Raw genomic sequence first — 16056 nt, forward strand, 5'->3', positions numbered from 1 at the left:
TAGGGGAACCCGTGTGGCTGTGTGCTATCCTTGTCAAGCCCAACCTCCCGTGATTCGTCGCTAGTTGAAAATAACAGTAGGTAATAATAATATAATAATTATAAACGACGACGCGCTGTCGACGGTCCGCATGAATAGCATTAGTGTGTGTCCGTGATTCGACGGCGGCACTAGGCTATTTTTTATCGGGATAATACTTGTACGCTGTACAGGCAATTTTTTTTTCTTAATTGTATTTATTTTTTTAACGCACTCTTATCGAAATCGAACAGTGATTTTTTTTTATCCCGTAGGTTCTTGAAGAAATGTATTATAACCTATGATCGTTACATAACCGACAATCGTCGTAAGACAACGTTTGTAAATTTTGGTAGACGCGCGCCGTTGTTAGAATCGTATACTCGTAGTTATTATATCACTGACAATCGTTGAAACGTAAGTAGAACCTGAATTAATCACAAATTATTATATTATTAGATATACAACTATAATACGTATTTTAGACAATTCATGTATTATTATGTTAATATTTAACTGATATTATACACTCAAATTATATCATATTTTTTTAAAGTTTATATATAACTGCACTTTTAAAAAATCAAATAGGATTATTATTTGATTATATTTATTATTTAAAGGAAATATAGGAATAATTTGAATGTATAAATTATATTATCAACTAATTTATTGATCTTTGAGCAGCGATTAAAGTACATAAAAATTCGTATACATAGTAAATACTTATAATATGATATGATATGATATTATGATAATAAATGGAATATATATATATTACTGTAGTAACAATTAATAATCCAAATGAGTAATATTATACTTTTATATACTTGAATATATACAAATGAATGTGCGTCTGTGTGGGGCTTATAGACTTAGAAAAGACTGAACTAATTGGCACCTTATTTTTGATACATATTCCTTCAGACTCGAGGAGTGTTCTTTGCTTTGTTTTTTCATAAAAGTCGCTATAGAATGGACACACTAGCACATAAATTTTGTTTTGACCCGCGAAAATCGAAAAATTTATTGCTTATATACAGCACTAGTCAACCCATCATACATTCATACGTTGTTATGGAATTTTTAAAAATGGAAAATAATATTTAACCAATTGCTGGTCAAAATAAAAGGTAACGTCCGTATGTTTGTAGTTTATAGATTCAAAAAATTTCCAATCGGTTTTGACGAATGTTTCAGAGATTATTTTTAGAAATATTGTAAAAGTTCAAAAAGTAATTAGAACCACTCTTAAAAATATATCAATTGATGTATTCAATCCACCAGGATATGTGGGTTGCCCATTCAAACCAAATAATTGAAAAGCTAGGTTTACCAATTCTTATTTATCCATGGACTAACATATATTTAAACTATAAGCTATATAGAAATAATATTTAATCAACTGATTGGGTTTCAGTTTACTTATGATCTGAAATTTGTACTTCTGAGAAACATAAATACAAATCTGTGTATCAACCTGAGTTTATACTTACGTTTATTTACTAGAATTACGGAAACATTTACTAGCTTGATGTTCGAGGTCACAATCTCTCAATTCGGCCAAATCATACAGAATCATTACTCATTAACATACTAAAACTTAGATAAGATAATATAACGCCGTATTTTATGTTGTTTATTTTCACTGGGTAAAGTCTAGTTATACGGTTAGTTTTAAATAGTAATTGATTTTCTGACTGATCTTACGAAACAACTGTAAATTTATAACAGAGATTGATATACTACATACACATTACACAATAATATCATGGTTTGTTTCTTATTGTCACATTTCTATCCTTACTTATTTTACAAAAGACTTTATTTATAATTATAAAACTACTCCTAGAATACGAATCTTAAAGTCTACTATTTTACTTTTTCTATTATTTATGATCCACTTACATAAATATATATATATCAAACTCTAGTTATTATATTTAAAAATATTTTTATAAATTTTAGTAAAATTATAAGACACAAAAACATTAATCAAGGTTTAAAAAAATGGTTAACTTGCATAAATTAATATTTTTGAACAATAAAATAAACATATTTTAATTTAATCAATTGAAAATAATGATTATTATAAACTGTATAAAAATAAAAATTGAAAAAATTGTAATAATTGTTCACTAAGAAGTTTTTATATTATTAATTGTTAATACATTTTTAATAACTAATTTATTACATTATATAACATAAAACTTCAAAGTACCTACTACCTACCTTCAGAAAAGATAATTCGTTTAAAGGCTATTGTTTAAGGATTCTTTTTCGAGATTATTTTTTGAGAAATTGAATTCTGAGTAATTAATTAGTATATAAATATTTAAAGTTTAGATGAGCAAAGAAGTATGCTAATATTTTGATAGGTATCCACTCCACTTATCAACACATTGAATACTATTATTACTATTATAAATTAAAATTCAATTTTAATACATAAAAATTCTCAGGAAAATATTCTGTTCCTGATTATAAAACTAAAAAAGGTTGGCAAATGGGTACCGCTGTACTATACATTAGAAGTTGAGTGATTTTTAAAATTGTTCCCACCATCGTCAAAAAAATATTAGCAATATAAATTTGTATATTTTTTAATGTTATAGAAGAACTTACCTTTATTAATACAACTAATACTTAAAACTTGTTTTCTTGTATTATTGTTCAACATGCTTAGATAATAGTACATTTTTTTATACTATATAGTCATACTGCACAATATATTCAAGTTTACATTGAATTCCAAAAAGATATAATTTCAATATCGGCCATTACTTTTCATGTGAATTTAACGAAAACATATTGTTCAAATCCCTCCTCTACAATCGAATAAAGTACACAATACCCATATTAAAATAAATATACACAAATAAAAATAAATTAAATAGAAATTAAAATACCTAAAAATAATTTTCATTTGTTGATTTTTATAAAATATTTTAAAAACCTATTCTTATTTCTTATAAATTACTATTATATAATTACATCTGGTGACTGGTATAAAAAGCTTATGTTTTATATACCATATTATGTTTTTTTTTGTTATTAACAGTGATAAAATAGATATAAATATATATCATTTCCGTCACTATGTTATATCACAAAATCAGTAGTTTAGTTTTTAAATACAATTTTTTTTTATACAATATATTATTATGTATGTACCCTTTCCGAATTATTTCTAATAAGGCCGATAACCTGTCGGCATTAGGTCAGGCCCAACTGACATGACCCGCAGTTTTGCCTATGATGTCAGCCTATCTGCAACTAGTACATTAAATTTCATGATAGCTATATTTTATGATATAGCTATTAAAGTCATTTATTTTACTATCAATTTTACTTTTAGTACCTGTTACGATTTGTGAATATAATTTTTTTAGAGAATATAGCATTCGTTATATTATTAGTATGTATTTAATAATTATCATAATATATTATATTAATACACACTACACTATAATATCAACTTATATTACTCAAAATTTAGTAACATCTAAAAATCTTTTTGTAAATGCCATATTATAGAAAAAATATATTCATAGTTTAAATAAATAATATTTTAAAATAAATCAAAAATGTCATTATGCATAGCAAAATGCATAATAATACTTTAAGTTCCTGCGAATAATGTTTTTAAATTACATATAACAAAATAATTAACATAATTATTTATCAATTTATCATTTATTTTATATTTTATACGATTAATTTCGTCCAAACTAACTTACAATTTCTATAAAACTTAATCGTCTTTGTACAATTGCAGTTCTAGTATGAACTACTTATGTACAATTTTGTATTCAAATTTGTAAATTTTTATGATTCTGATGAATTTTGTTAACATTTTGACTTGAAACATTTATAAAAAAAAATATTGTAACTATAGATTTTATATTTAATATTTTTTAGCTGAAAAATAAACTACTTGTAAGGATCTTTATACTAAATTTTCAATCATTTCTACCCAGAAAATAATTTCTAACGAACATTTCTTAAAAAAAAAATGAATATTTTTCGTTCCTATAAATATCTCAAAAGGAGTCAAAATATTTTGAAAATTATATAGCAAATTATAAACAATTATAAAAAAAATGTTGTGAAAATTTCAAATATCTTTGATAATTCATTTTTGTAATATACCAAAAAAAAAAAAAACAAAATCAATTTTATTTAAAATTTGATTTTTGTGAAAATTCCCGTTTTCCTTATTATTATTTTTATTTTTCAAAGTGTTAACATACAAATTATTCGTAGATTCAATTTTCTATCAAAAACTGCTCTCAAAGTTGAAGATCGAAGCATTTTTTTTAACTACTTATTGTGCATACATATTATTACATTAAATTAAATTAAAAAATAAATATATCATACAAATCAATACCCTAAATTCATCGCTCCATTCAAATTCTAAAATGTATTACACTTCACTATTTTACATCTAAGTGTATTGAAAGTTATTAAAATATATGATTTAACCATTCTGAATTTCTGAGAAAATACACTATTAATTTTTCTAAATACTATGTAGGTATACATATTAAATAATTCAATTACTCAAGTATATTATATTATATACTACTAACATCTATAAAGAAATAACAATTTATTCTGTACCTGATAAAAAAAGAATTTATTTAGTAATGATGATTTGGGCGCCTGGGAATTGGACCACATTTTAACTACCTGTTTTGTATAAAATATTTGTTAACATTTTTCTACCCGGAGATTGGGCCATAAAAGTATAGCATACAAATATACTATTAATACGAATACAATATAATGTTTAATTAGTTTAATAACTAGTTATTACTTTTTTAACATATAAAAATACAATTCGTCAAATATTTTTTTTTTTTTTAAATACTTCCATACAAATTTAACTAATTTATATACAACAAAGTTCATAAAATTAGTCAAATATGAAATAATTTTTATAAAGAATGCCAATACTCGTTTTACAAATATAATATAAGGACCATAAAATTAGTCAAAAAAAAAATAATATGAAAAAATCATTTTCTAATAGGTACATAAAAATATAATACAAAACATTTAGATCCATAAAGTCAGACGAATAATAAATAATATTATTTAATAATATTTTTTTTCTAATATAATATTTAAAAATAGAATTTTTTTTTTAAAATAACATGATACAGATAGTACATATTCAAATCGGGTTTTTTCCCCTTCTTCATATTTTTTAATTTCATTAAGAATAAAATTTTGTCGAACTAAAGTTCGTTTTTTTTGTTTTTATTGTCCTATACTTCTAATCTTAATATAACTTCTGATTGAAGTTGCAATAAAACATTTAAAAAATTATGTATATTTGGATGTGACATACCTATAGAAATTATTTTTGAAATGGGAATGAAAAGACTCGACGGCATTTGTAGTTCGAGTTAGGTTTCATAATCTTTGCACACTACGCGTATGACTATTTTTATCCATTTCATTTGATAACGATTGATAATTTTATATCATAAGATATTGGATAATTTATTACCTTTTGATAAGGCATACGCAGTCGCTTCGAGTAAAGTTTGGTGTGAGCTGCAATATTAAGAATTGTATCAATTTATATAAAAAGATATATTATTTTATTACAATTTAAAATATAATAACGGCCCAATCACCGGGTCTGCCTATTATAAATATTAAATTTTAGTGGCCCAATTACCGGGCCTACCTGTACCTAATAAATATAAAATTTTAGTGGCCCAATTACCGTATACCTTTGGAAAAAAAGGTGAATTGGGGCCAATTCCCGGGCGCCCGATGATTTTATCATCTTACATTTTTTTTTTTTTACAGTATAGAGAATTTATCTTAATTAATCCAAATTATTATAAAAAATTAAGAAAATTCATTGAAAATGATATACAAGCTTATTTTATTATTATTCAAATAAATATTCTGTTTATATGTAGTAACTAGTTAAAATATATATATATAATATTAATTTATATCATCACATAAATAATATGTTTTACTATAATACGATTGGTTATTTATCTCAAGTCAACTACTAATGGCTAGTACCTAATAATTATGAACTAGTGAGTTTTATTAACAAATTCAATTTATGTACAAACTCATTGCTACAGTAGGATATATTTGTAAATCAATTTTAATTAATTTTCTGAAAACCATATTATTTGAAATTTACATTTATTATAGTAAAAACAGTTTCATAGAAAGAACACTTTAAATTTTAATCGAAGTCGTTTAAAATGTTACATAATATACCAGTCATTTTCAAAATAGAAATACTGACTTAATAACTATGAACACAATATTTGTTATGGTAAACAAATGTATTTTAATACACAAGCACATATAATTAGGTATATTGCTTTATTTGTATTACAAATAACTAATGCCAAAGATAATGTAATTATATTTTAATAAAGTCAAAATTATCAATTTCCTAGTTAAATCTTTGATAAGCAAATCGTATTTTAAAAATACACCATTCGGGATTCTTGAATGATTGTATAATATGAAATAATATTATGTAATTATGATTATTATAGTAATAATGAATACAATAATTAATTCAATAAAATTGTACTGTATAACTGTCAAAGTGTCACAGAATTAAACAATAGAAATAAGAAATCATGTTTTTGTCGTTCACATTAAAATAATTGTCTGAAATAATTAATTTTTATACATAATACCTTCATTAGCTTAACGCATTTTTTAGTGTCACAAATATGATGCTTATTATTTATAAATATAATAAATAATAATACATTTATTAAAATACAAGGTAACTCCAAATCAAAATATAATTATTAATTACATGTTTGAATGTCAAAAAAACACGTTTTATATCCGGTGTGATAGTGCAAAGATAGTAAAGTATAGTAGTAAATGGTCATCGTAATTAATGGAGAGTACCTACTTATCTTCCCACATTTTAATTGCACTTTTTAATTTTCATGTCTAAACCTAACCAGAGTCTTATTTCATATACCATTGATAACAAAAATATGTGTTTCAAACGTTTATTTTATTTCTATTTTCGCACAAAATAAATGTGTATATTTAAAAATCAATGCGCCGATATAAATTCATTAGTGTGAAACATATTATACAATATACATGTTCAAATTTCCTGACAATTTTTTCGGTATAGAACTTATCAGAAGTCAATGAAGTTTAGCGGTGTGACATCAGCTCAATGAAATGAGTTTAATTTTAACCCTGACTCATCGAAAAATTGGATATTTCAGTTGTTACTAAATACAAAGGAATTAAGCTATGATTTTTAAAAGTAATTTTGAGGTAAACGAATGAGTAATATGAGTAGGTGAAATTCTGTTAATGCAAATAAAAATAAAATCCTTAAAACAGTCAAAACAATAATTTATGTTTTACAAAAAATATCTCATATAAGATTTCTAAAAAACGTTGTCGTCCCTCTTAAAATTGAAAATAGGCACACTTATGTACTATTTCGCATATTATTTTCCTCCGTTTGAATTTCATTTAACTTTTCTAGACGTATAATTTCTATATTTTAAATTTAAGGCACGGTCAAAAGTCTTAAAATGTACCTACCACATGATTGCTTATGTAATAGTAACACTGTTCACCGCGTCAATTAGCGGGCATGTGTACAAGTGGAATGACGGGAGCTGTACTGTTTCAACTGATACTTGATAGCGATCTATTTATTTGAGTAAAAATTTTAAATACTATCACAAAAGAAAACCTCTGTACACTACGTTTACGGCTCAACACTTTTTTGACGTGTACGAGTATAGTGTCAATACATAATGCTAAAATACAGATAAGACTCGAACGGACGGTTACACTCGGTGCCTAGTCCACCGGTGTTTTTCTTTTCTATACCCACCCCTTGGGACCTAAGGTTAGGTTAGGTTAAGGTCTAGGTCTTAGGCTTTGGTCTGCCCTGCGTATTTTCGCGTAAAATATTTAATACGGTTTACTCGTTGTCCTTGCGCAGATGAAGTGCGTCGGGCTGCTCCTGGTGGCCCTCGTGGGCGCGCTGTCCGTCGCCGAAGGAGCCAACATCCTCGGAGTGTTCCCCATCAACGGCCGCAGCCATTGGGTGGTGTACGAGAGCGTGATGAAGGCCCTGGCGGCGCGCGGTCACAACGTGACGGTAATCACGTCGTTCCCGCAGAAAACGCCGGTGGCCAACTACACGGACGTCGACGTGTCGGCCACGTTCCCGCCCGCGATGAACACGGTGGGCATCGATTTGGTGCTCAAGTACCTGGCCAGCGTGTTCGCCAACCAATGGTTCATCGCCGACCATCAGATGAACATTTGTCGGAAGCACCAAAAGCTGCCCCAGGTGCAAGCGTTGCTCCACAGCGACATCAAGTTCGACGCGGTCAGTGCTGTTTTATAATGTTTTCATCGTTTTCCTGTTTTACCTGTTAAAAAATAGTTGAGGTTCATATCGGTATAAACGGATAATAACGTCTTGAAATTGGTCAAAACATTTTGAAAATGTCATTGCATATAGTAAAATTCATAACAATATACTTAAAAGTTCCCACCAATAATGTTTTTGATTTATAACAAAATAATTGACATTATTTATATCAATAAAATACGTATAATTTCATCCAAATCTGAAATGACATACAAAAAAATATCACTACCTATTTTTTTAGGGCCGGTATGAACTACTTTTATTCAGGTTTCATATCTTATCTATAAAGATTAAAGATTTCATAAATTGTTTACTTCAAAGTCATACTGACTTATTCAAGCTAAAACAACGATGATGATTATTATATTTTTGTTCTTAGGTTTTCACAGAAATATTTGGAGCTGATTGCGATGTTGGTTTTGCATACCATTTCAAGGCACCCCTATTGTCCATCATGTCCAGCTCACATCTGCCTTGGAGCTACGACCGTGTGGGTGGCCCAGACAACCCTTCCTACATACCAACGATCGTAACAAGAGCAGCTGGAAAGATGAACTTTAAAGAACGAATGATCAACACTTTTTACTATATATACTTTAAATTAGCGTGGAAATATCACAGTGAATGGCCAGCAAATGAACTGTTGAAAGAGAACTTTGGACCAGACGTACCTCATATCAACGAAATAATTTACAACACTTCTATGGTGTTTGTCAACGGACACTTTTCTTTGGATGGCCCACGTCCCCTTGTTCCCAACATGGTGGAAATTGGTGGAATACATGTTAAACCCCCTAGACCCTTACCCAAGGTAAAACACACTACTAAATTAAATGTATACATATGTTTACATTTTTATTTTAAATTAAACGTGGTCCTAAAAATATAATAATTAATTTTTTAAAAAAAAACCAGACAGAATATAAGAAATGCCATATCGTAGGTTATAATGTAAAAAAATAGGTACTAAATATACGTAAATTTTAATTGTTTTTAAAACAATATCATTAATTAGTTATTCATTATATGAATAATACATCCATTGTAAGTATGTATGTTTATATAATATAGTACGTGCAACTATAAAACTATATGTATACGTGTCACATTAACCATATATTAAAACTTTTAACTTATTACATTTATTGAATCTTGTTAACAATGTAAAACTCTTTTGTGAGTACTATAATTTATATTATTTTTGTAAATAGGACATATTGAAATTTATTGATGACTCGCCAAATGGAGTTATGTTTTTCACATTTGGTTCTCTGATTCGCATATCTACACTACCGCCAAGTGTATTGCAAATGTTTAAAGAAGTGTTTGCGAAATTACCTATCAGAGTCTTGTGGAAATATGAAGCAGAAATGAAAGACAAACCTGATAACGTGTATATAAGCAATTGGATGCCTCAAAGAGATATTTTAAGTATGTAATAAGTTAATTATATTGATATATATATATATATATAATACAATTAATATCAAAGATATTACATATTTAAATATAATTGCACACATGAAAAATTTCAAATTTTCAAATACGAGTACACCCTTTATATTTTATTAAGAGTGGTTCTCCGAACATACTCACTCCCTTTTTATTCTATAATAATGTATTTATTGAAATTCTAATAAATTATTTAGTATACTTAAAGTTTATATTTTTTAGGCATGTAGTAAGTAATTTAATATAAGTTAAGAAGTGTTCTGTGAAACAAAACTTATTTTATTTTTAAAAATTAATGATAACCTTCGTTTTTACTTTTTTTGTGAACGAGTTATTTAACCTAATGTATTAATGATAACTAATAATTTTTCATACAAAATAAAATAGATATAATAATATTTACTATAGGTTCGAATAATTTTTATAAATTATAAAATGCTAGTATATAAATATAAATTACTATAATGTTTAAAACATCTTAACCCACATATCAATAACCTATTATCACATACAATTATCCTTAATACCTATAACAAGTTTAATAATTTAAAATCATTTTTAACAGTTCATATAGTTACAAAAAATATGTACAAGGGAAAAAATTCTGAATGTTATTAGGGAAACAAATCAAAAAAAAAAAAAAAAAAATACAATTTTAACTATAGTTAAACTAGTGTTTAGTGTCATATTAATCCGTATTTATACTAATAGCACACTTATTTTTTCTAAACAAATAGTATAAAATATTATATTTTAAGGCTTTGGAGAATGACGAAATTTACGTAAAAATGGGATTATACTTGCCTATTTCTTGGTAAATTACTTTGTATGTTATAAATAATTATCTATATGTATGATTATAAATCATGATGTAACTTGCACCTATGTAAAGCTTATTACAAATATAATTAAACACAGAATTTTAATTCTAGGTCATCCAAAAGTTCGTATGTTCATGACCCACGGTGGACTGTTAGGGGTACTCGAAGCTGTACACTCGAGCGTACCAATCATTGGAATACCATTTTTCTTCGATCAACCAAGAAATATATTAAAACTAGTAGAACAGGGTTCAGGTATTATATTGGACTATGAAACGTTGACCAAAGATGTTCTATACGATGCTATTATGAAAATAATTAACAATGACAGGTGAGATTGCGAACACAACAATTATTTTATAATTATTTTACCACTTTTCCGTAACATTTTCCACTTTAATTTGTTTTTTAAAAGAAAATATTGCATATCACTCGATTTTTTTAAATTGAAATCATCATATTAATATTAAATTTTGTCCTTTGACACATTTTAAAAACTATTTCTTTAAACAAAGAAATTTTTAAATGCAAGTCTGGATATTAACGAATTAAAAAGTTAAAGTTAAGTTGCTTTTAACTAAGTTACTTAACGAGTTACTTTATGTTATTAATACAATTACACACTTTTTAAAAAAAAAAATAGTAAGACTTCCATTATATTATATTATTTGTTAAGTATTTGTATTAAGAAAAAAGTATGATATTCAATTTTACATGAAAAAAGAAAAGTAACTTAATTTTAACTAAGTTAAGTTACTTTTTTTCAAATTGATTTATAACTTTTAACGAGTTAAGATAATTAGTTAACTTGCCCAGACTTGTTTAAATGATACAACCATAAAATCATGTTAAATTAATTGTATGTAATATAACAAATATTGTAGTTGATTGTTTTAATATAATATATACAATAATGTTGCACATATTTTTTCCAGTTACGCTATAAATGCGAAAAAACTATCAAAACGGTTCAAAGACAGACCATTGAACGCAACGGAAACTGCCGTCTACTGGACAGAGTACGTAATAAGACACAAAGGAGCGAAACACTTGAGGACCGCAGCCGTTGGAATGCCTTGGTGGAAGTACTACTTAGTTGATGTCATCGGTTTTATCGCGCTAATCATTTTTTCTGTATTATATCTAATTTACTTTGTGCTCAAAACTATCTATAAAAAATTATTCAAAAAGACCGAACCCAAAAAGAAAGAAAAGAAAAACTGAAACATTAAATTCGTATTGTACCTGAATTACTATACAAAACCATTTAAGCGTACCTATATTTAGTTTTATGATACGTTTTATTTCAACAGTGCAAGAATAGTTTCTATTAAAATTATACATTTATATAGGTATTTGGGAAAGGACAGATACGTATATTAAGTACACATACAAATTACAAATGCTTAAATTAAGGGTACATAAATATCATTGTTTACTACTTCATTTAGTTTTATACCTACTTATTTAATTTGAATTAAAATGATGAACTGTCACGGATAATTTTCATGTTTAGTGATAAGTTACTTTACTATAGCACTGTAAAAAAATGTCATGTGCTTTCCATGTGCTTACCTAAATATTTTAATCGTATACACAACTGTTAGAATTATTAATAAAAAAAGATAATTATTTATGTATATAATTTATGGTCTTAAAAATTAAAATACTATATTTTACTACAATGAGTTTTAATTTTATATACTTACTTATATTTAAATTTTAAATATATGGTGATATATTATATTGTGATATGGTCAATATTAAATTTATAAATACAATTTTTTAAATGTATACCTATGATTTAATGAAATCTATGATAAAGTCTGTACAAACAAAATCATATCAATACAGTTTTTTAATTTGAAATAAATAAGTACACATTCTAAAATTTGTGTTAATTAAAAAATAATTACTTTAAATAAAGAAACCCACTAATATCCATTAGATAACAAAATATAATTATTATTTAATTAGAACAGCGATAATCTAGTCTCAACCCGAGTAAACTAGTGCTATTAATATTATTATTCTAAACACTATAACAGGTACAAATAGAAAAAACATAATAATTATCATTAATTAAAAAGTATATATAAACATAATTATTTTGATATTTTATTATTATAAAATCCCGGGATCAATAAACATTATGAATGTCATGTGCAAATAAAATAATGATATTACTTCCAAGTAACAAGTTTTTAGTATTTTTTTGTCTGTAAATTCGATCAATCATATTTGATCAATTTCCAAATCGTAATAATAGCTAACTCAAATGTATATAAAGTATAAGTACACAGTAAAAAATAAAAATTAAATAGTTTATCTAAATCTTAGGTAGGTATTTTAAATCAATACAAAAATATTATTATCATAACTTTGACTTGTTGTATATAGGTACACAACATAAAGTAGAGACACATAAGTATATAAATTATTATACAAGATTTTTGGATAAAACGATTTAAAATTTCCGATGCTAAAGTGTTTTTTTGTTTCTGGTTAGTACAATAGTTCACTTTGTTTCGAAAATTGTTTATAATATATTATTATCTTATAATTAATATAATATTATATTATTAATATTAATATGTATAAAATATAATTATTCAATGTGACACCCGTACCTATATTCGGTTAATAAACCGATCTCTAACATGTACACGGAATAACCGTTAATTATTCGTAATTTGTTATTTTAATAATAATACACCACTACTCTACTCTTATGTAAGTAAAAAAAAAAAATACTTAAATGCTTAATGCCAGATGATTATAAGTTTCTGACTTTTATTCATTATTCTTACTCACAATTTTTTTCTTAAATTAGCAACTGATTAGTAGTTTATTGCCTCACAATATTATTGCCTTTAGAGTTTTAGACCTTACAAAAACATAATTGAGTTATCAACCTAGGACTTTATAAAATTTTAAGTGGTTCATCATATTATAATGGCAGGAAATACATTTTTTTAAATAGAATTGATTTAATGTTAATAATATCCGGTGAAAAGAAATCAAAACAGATTAAGTAACACAATTACGTATAAGTTAAAATAATAAATAAATTAATGTGTGCCACATAATCTATTTTTCTAAATTTTAAACAATATCATTTTTTCATAAACTATGTTACACTAACAATCTTTTTACAAGTACAATGATTGGTATAAAGAGTATTAAAGACATACACCCTACACCTAGTGACACAAAACAATATTGTAGGTACCTATTTAACTTAATCAAAACGTTAAAAGTTCCATATTGTAATTGAATGTTTAAAAAAAGACAATCGAAATAATGACATAGACAATTATTATTGTCGAACCAGAAAACACTTTTATTATTCTATCAGGTTAATTTTCATGAATACTTTGTTTCATTTATATCTACTTTTATAATACATTTACAGTTGATTGGACACATTATTTCAATAGAAATATTTATACCCGTTTCTGCAGTTGCTGTGTAACAGGCACAGTTATAAGGAATGACTTGTACATAACTAAATTTTTTTTATATATTTTTTTTCAACTTTATCTATTTAAAACTAAATAATATAGGACATTTTTTACAACATTATATAGTAATATAAATAGCCAATACAAGAATACAATTGTTTTATAATATGGACTTTGTAAACAACGTTGTTTACCACAAATTATGGGACATTTAAAATTAATAATTATCTGAACTTGTTGCACATCACAGTTTAAACTAATATTAATTACTTTTGCAATTGAAGAAGAAATAGAAGAAACGTTAGAAATTAAATTCTCAATATTAAATTTAATGTTTGGGCTGTGATTAATTTTACTATAACTAGTCCATAAATGCTATAAATTATAATACTATTAGTTTCGTTAAATGTATAAATTAAATTAAATAATTAAATAAACAATAAATATACATATTTTATAACAAAAAATAAAGACACGCCATTCAAAACAAACGTCTCAATCACTATAACGTACCTAGTTAAATCTCACTTGTCAACCTTTTCATACTTACACATGTGTACATGCATACATTGGTAGTTAATACTTTGTATAGATTCTAAACTATTCAATTTTGTCATTTACTAGCAATATTTTCGTATGTTGTGGCAACGAGTGCTGAGAGCGAACTCCTAAATCAGTGGTTCTCAACCTTTTTCGAATGATGGAACACTTAACACTTTATGAGGTTTTCGCGGAACACAGCCGTAAAATAAAACAGTAATTATATTAATTTTTTAATTGTTTAATATATTAAACAATAAACGTATAGCATAAAACAGTTTGCAAATATGTTAGTAAAACGTCTTACTTATATCATTTTGTTTTGTTTTAAAAGACAAAATGTTAAAAGAATGAAAATAGAAATACTAAATACAATTTTTTTCACTGATTTTAAAATGTTGTCGGAACACTTATATTAAGTCCACGGAACACCGATTAAGAACCACTGGCCTAAATATATGCTGATCTAATTGGTTTTACTTCGATATTATAAATTAGCTCTTATCATTGTTTTATATTAATAAAATAAACATTTCTCTGTTTATTTTTTCGTTAGAACTAATTGCTTCATAATTCACATACCTATATACCTATTTATCATATGTGTTAGTGTTCAAATAAAAATAATTATCTTCTATTTTTTTAATTAAAAGTGCACTAAACTTTTGATAAAAATGTCTTTTATACTTTTATTTTTAAATTTATTTTAAAACAAATTCAACATTTAAAACATTTGCACTATTAAATACACAGTTCCAATATAAGTTTAGTATAACGTATCGATATTAATGAAGCCACGAAGGTATGTCCAGTAATCAAACTTTATAAAATCGTATTGCAGTATATCAAGCTCACTATCTCGTGCGAATGTGCGATTTGATTAAAAACCAACTGAACATACCTACGTCTAAAATACAGATTAAAAATTCCAAAATATTGTTGTATACCGATAACGTCTAATAATATCGAAAATATATTATAGTAAACATCGTGCTTCAACTGTGGTCAACATTTACTGAACGACGAACATTAATTTTAAATATCAACAATCACCGGTGAATAACCGCATAAAAACCATTTTGACCACATCCACCATTACGATGTTTGTTGTATGTCGACGTACATGGGAGACTATCAACACTCACCTATACTCCCATCATATCATTTATATTAAAATTAAATTTCATAAATTAATTTGATTGTTACTTGTAGGAGTGGTTCTATTGAATGACGTACAGTAAAAACTAAAAAAGTGTTTGTTTTCAGGGTTATGTTAAAAAGCTGTGCTATATGTTGACGTTGTTTAAACAGGTGTGTAAGGACTGTAAGG

The 16056-nt window shown here is 25.9% G+C and overlaps 1 protein-coding gene across 1 annotated transcript; it reads left to right on the plus strand.

Annotated features, from left to right (window-relative positions):
• Nucleotides 1-73: 73 nt before the first annotated feature.
• Nucleotides 74-12407, plus strand: LOC114120693 (UDP-glucosyltransferase 2). The gene is made up of 6 exons (XM_027982682.2): nucleotides 74-435; nucleotides 8012-8404; nucleotides 8829-9260; nucleotides 9661-9880; nucleotides 10834-11053; nucleotides 11658-12407. Exons 2-6 carry the CDS (start codon nucleotides 8012-8014, stop codon nucleotides 11944-11946), a joined length of 1554 nt encoding a protein of 517 aa, XP_027838483.1. The 5' UTR covers nucleotides 74-435; the 3' UTR covers nucleotides 11947-12407.
• The last annotated feature ends 3649 nt before the right edge of the window (nucleotides 12408-16056 follow it).

Source organism: Aphis gossypii, chromosome 2 (assembly GCF_020184175.1).
Source record: "Aphis gossypii isolate Hap1 chromosome 2, ASM2018417v2, whole genome shotgun sequence".
In the NCBI taxonomy this organism is placed as follows: Eukaryota; Metazoa; Arthropoda; class Insecta; order Hemiptera; family Aphididae; genus Aphis; species Aphis gossypii.